Source organism: Gossypium arboreum, chromosome 4, assembly GCF_025698485.1.
Source record: "Gossypium arboreum isolate Shixiya-1 chromosome 4, ASM2569848v2, whole genome shotgun sequence".
Taxonomy (NCBI): domain Eukaryota; kingdom Viridiplantae; phylum Streptophyta; class Magnoliopsida; order Malvales; family Malvaceae; genus Gossypium; species Gossypium arboreum.
In genome coordinates, this window is record NC_069073.1 from 80,479,017 (window position 1) to 80,483,640 (window position 4,624).

General features: G+C 41.3%; 1 protein-coding gene across 1 annotated transcript; it reads left to right on the forward strand.

Moving 5' to 3' along the window:
* The first annotated feature begins 940 nt into the window (after nt 1–940).
* Nucleotides 941–3,410, forward strand: LOC108459248 (uncharacterized). Its single transcript, XM_017758594.1, has 4 exons — nt 941–1,331; nt 1,382–1,795; nt 1,951–2,755; nt 3,023–3,410. Exons 1-4 carry the CDS (start codon nt 941–943, stop codon nt 3,408–3,410), a joined length of 1,998 nt encoding a protein of 665 aa, XP_017614083.1.
* The last annotated feature ends 1,214 nt before the right edge of the window (nt 3,411–4,624 follow it).

The window sequence follows — 4,624 nt, forward strand, 5'->3', positions numbered from 1 at the left end:
AAGTGATGTACAGAGTGTTCAGGTCACTTTGGTATACAAAATAGGAGGTGAACTTTGTTGCTTTAAAAGAAGGGGCAGTTATCGTTAAGTTTGGTTACATGGAGAATCAGGATCGTATCTTAAATTTGATGCCCTGGCTATTTGATAAGTGCCTATTCTCAATAGTGCCTTTTGAGAATGGTAAGGATATAGAGTCCTATGAGTTCGGACGGTCGCCCTTTTGGTTAAGAGTCTACAATATCCTCATAGAACTCATAGATTGTAAGATGGCTTTGGCCATGGGAAAAGCTATAGGGGAGCTGGTGGCGATTGACTGGAAGGACCCTAACGGAGGATGGACAGAATTTATGGGGCTAAAAGTTAAGATTAATATCTCTAAACCCTTAAGGAGAGTTATAAAACTGGTCAGCAAAGATGGGGAGGAAACTATAAGGGTGATAAAGTATGAGCGGCTCTCAGATTTTTGCTACCTGTGTGGACTGATAGGACATACCATTCAAAAGTGACAGAATAAGAGGGAGGGTGATCCGGTGGATGGTTTAAATCTCTTGTTTGAGGCTTGGATGAGGGCACCAATCGTAACCCCAAATCAAGACAGAGGTATGAGGAGGAACGGGGTTGAAATGGTGTTGACTACGGATCTTTCAAATAAAGTTAGGGAGGAAAGCCAAACAAATATGAAGGATGATAGTGGGCAACCTAATCGGTCAAAAAAAGAGAAGGGTGTTGAAGAAGAGTCGATATCAAACTTGTTTGTGGAGAAAAATAGCCATAAGTTGATACGGGATAACATAGGACGATTCAAGCAAAAGAGAAAGAGGATGAGGGGATGGAATGGAGAAAACAATGATGAAAGCCCATCCAAATCTACTAGAAGAAGATTAATGGAGAGTGTTTCACCCTTGAAGGCGGCGGCTGGCGATCAGCCCCGCCAAGAACTATGAAAATCTTTTGCTGGAACTGTCGTGGGGTTGGAAATCCCGCAACAGTTCATGAATTGAAGCAACTCCTTGTTGCAAATGCTCTTAATATTGTTTTCCTGTGTGAAACCAAAATTCATTCTAATGGGTTTTCTCGTATTCGATCTATATGTAAGATGGAAGGTTGCATGGCGATTAACTCTAAGGGAAAAAGTGGTGGTATTGCTTTGATGTGGAAAGAGGGTGTGAAGGTTGATGTGCAGAATTTCTCTAATCACCATATCGATTCCCTAGTCACTGTGGATGAGAATGAGGTGATTCGGTTTACTGGGTTCTATGGTCAAGCGGACCCAAATTTAAGGAGTCAGTCTTGGGATATGTTAAGAAGGGTTAAAAGAACGGTCAAGGAAGGTTGGATTGTAGGGGGCAATTTTAATGCTATAATTAACAATGTTGAGAAGGAAAGGGGCGTAGAAAGCCGAGAAAACCTATGGATGAGTTCAGCGATATACTGGATGAGCTGGCTTTGATTGATATTAAGACTAGCAACGGATGTTTTACATGGTCTAATAACAGAGAGGGAGCTAACCTTGTTAAAGAGAGACTGGATAGGTTTCTTATTTCAAAGGATATGATCAAAAAGTTGCCTTTTATTACTACCAAAGTGATGCACCAGTCAAAGTTGGACTATGAGGCGAATTTGTTGAACACGATTGGCTGTAAGCCGGGGGAGAAAAGGTGCGACTACAGATCTTGCTTCAGGTATGATGCTTGTTGGGCTAAGGAGAAGGAAGCGAGGGATATTATTACCCATATTTGGGCTGACAAGAACAGTGATATTCTGAATAAGATGGATAATACCCGCGAGGAACTTGGCTAGTGGCAGTATCAATGTTACAAAAGAATGAAGTATAAGATTAACGGGCTGGAGAGGAAGATTGGATGATTATGGATGGGCCAAATAGTGAGAGGTCGTCGAACCTGTTGAAGGCTGCTCGTGATTAGCTGGGTCATTTATATGATGTGGAAGAGCAGTACTGGGTGCAAAGGGCTCGCACTCAATGGCTCAAAGAAGGCGATCGTAATACCCGTTATTTTCATGTGCGGGCTACAGGCCGTAAAAAGAATAATAGCATTGATAGGCTTAAGGACATGCAAGGTGCGTGGCATGAAGACAAGAATGAGATTTGTCACATTGTTTGGAACTATTTCCACGATCTTTTTCGTACCTCTATCGCACCAGATGAGGATATCGACTTGAGCTTTATGCCGAAGTGTATTACCGATGATATGAATAGCTTTCTTAATAGTGAGTTCACTGATGATGAGTTTATAAGGGTTTTCAAGCAAATGGATCCTCGGAAGGCCTCGGGGATTGATGGGTTGTCCGGGAGCTTTTTCAAAGAGCATTGGTCAGTGGTGGGTGGTGATGTTTTAAGGATGTGTCGGGATGTTTTAAAAGGAAATAAAAATTTGGATTACATCAATGAAACCCTGCTAGTCATGATTCTTAAGATTAAGAATCCCTGTGAGATGACACACTTTCGCCTGATAAGCTTGTGTAGGGTTATCTATAAGATCATCTCCAAAGCTTTGGCTAACCGGCTCAAGGTTGTGCTTCCCCAATGTATTAGCCAAAATCAAAGTGCTTTCATCCCTGGCAGGATGATCCACGACAACGTTCTTGTGGCTCATGAGCTTATGCACTACCTTCGGAGCTCTACAAATGGCCCTAACAAGGGTTGTATGATCAAGCTCGATATGATCAAAGCATATGACCGGGTGGAATGGAGCTTCCTTGAGAAAGTGATGATAAGAATGGGTTTTTCTAGAGAGTGAGTTGATAAAATCATGAATTGTGTTTGTACGATTCGGTATAGGGCTAAGTGCAATATGACCCTTACTAATATCATTATCCCTGAGAGGGGTCTTCGCCAATGGGAACCCCTCTCCCCTTACTTATTTCTTTTCTGTATGGATGTCTTCTCCCGTGTGTTGCTTAAAGCCCAAAAGGACAATAATATTAAGGGCATTTGTGCGAGCAAGGATGGCCTTAGAATTAACCATTTATTCTTTGCTGATGATACTCTTTTGTTTGTTAGGAATCAACATGGGAAAGCCGAAGCTTTTAAGAGAATTTTGCACAACTTCACAAGGATGTCGGGCCAAAGCATTAATCTGGACAAATCAATGGTGTACTTTAGCCCCAACACCCCTACATCTCAATGTATGTTGTTGGGGGACTTACTCAAAATGAAAGTGGTCGATAAATTGGATGGTTACCTTGGTCTTCCTATCCCTGCTGGTAAAAAAAGATCGAGCACTTTTCTGAACACACTGGATCGTCTGGCGAGTAGAATAAATAGTTGGTCAAAGCGTCTTTTGTCAAATGGTGGTAAGGAAGTCTTCATTAAGTCAGTGATCCAAGCAATACCTACTTATGCATTTTCGGTCTTTATGGCTCCGAAGGGGCTCCTTGAGGAGATCTAATCAATGGTGAGTCAGGTCAGGTAGGAAGGTGGTGAGAAGAAAAAGAGTTGGAATATGCTGCCTTAGGATAGGTTGTGTTACCCGAAAGGTATGGGTGGCCTCAGCATCAGGAATTTACGCCTGTTTAACGCTGCGCTGTTGGGTAGACAAGTGTGGCACCTCATCAACTGTAGGGATATGCTATGCTATAAGGTTTTAAGCGCGAAGTACTTTCCAAATGGTGATGTCTTTCAGCCTAAAAGCATGGACAAGCCCTCATTCACGTGGTAGAGTATTGCTAAGGTAGCTCAGGAGCTTTACAAGGATTTTGGTTGGACTAATGGTAACGATAAAAGTATTAAGATATGGCACGATAATTGGGGTTTTGAAGGTCTTTCGGGTCAATCTATTTGTCTTGACAAAAGGATAGTCAAAGAGGAAAACGTGTGTTGTTCAACGACAGCAAGGATGGATGGGACAAGAAAAAGGTCTTGGATATCTATGGTGAAAATACGGGGGACCAAATTTGAATATCCCCATTTTTTATAATGGCCCTGAAGACCGACGTACATGGTTCCATAACCCGCACAGTGTGTTTTCTTCTAAATCTGCTTATTCGTGGCTGCTACTTAAACAGGTGAGGTTTGGTCCTCACAGGATTTTTTGGAGAATAGTTTGGAAGTTAAAAACCCTTCCGAAAATTCGTGTTTTTTCTGGAGAATTGGCCATAATATCCTACCTACGTACGATAAAATTTCCAGCTTCTGTAGTGGTTTCGATGATACCTGTCCAAGATGCGGCAAAGAAAGGGAAACCCTTATTCACGTTGTAACACCCCAAACCCAGCCTAGACGTTACGGCCAAGTCTAATGTGTCATATTGACTTACGGTTGATTGTGTTCTTTGTTTATGGTAATCAGGGTGATTTTGTAAAACAATGGTTAATTGTTGACTAAGAAAAAAACACCGATTATTTAAGTCTTTAGGTTATCCATTTGTTACGCTCGTTGTGTTTTGAAATCGTTTATTAATTTTTGAACAAAAACCCACACTGCCTAAATCTAACAGTTTAAATCGAGTATAAATAAAACAATTAATAAAACTATAAAACTTACGAGCGACCTTATTACAACTTAAAACCCAAAACAATTAAAGTAAGTAAATGCTGATCAAAACATATGAAGAAAACCGAATTTACAGAACATGTGGCCACTCCGAATCCCTCACAGCTCCAT

What these genes read in the sequence shown, in the direction of transcription:
- LOC108459248 (XM_017758594.1), top strand. Translation starts at nt 941, where the DNA reads ATGAAAATCTTTTGCTGGAACTGTCGTGGGGTTGGAAATCCCGCAACA. An exon ending in TAAAAGAACGGTCAAGGAAG is followed by an intron (nt 1,332 to 1,381) that starts GTTGGATTGTAG and finishes AATGTTGAGAAG; the next exon opens with GAAAGGGGCGTAGAAAGCCG. An exon ending in AGAATGGGTTTTTCTAGAGA is followed by an intron (nt 2,756 to 3,022) that starts GTGAGTTGATAA and finishes TTTGTTTGTTAG; the next exon opens with GAATCAACATGGGAAAGCCG.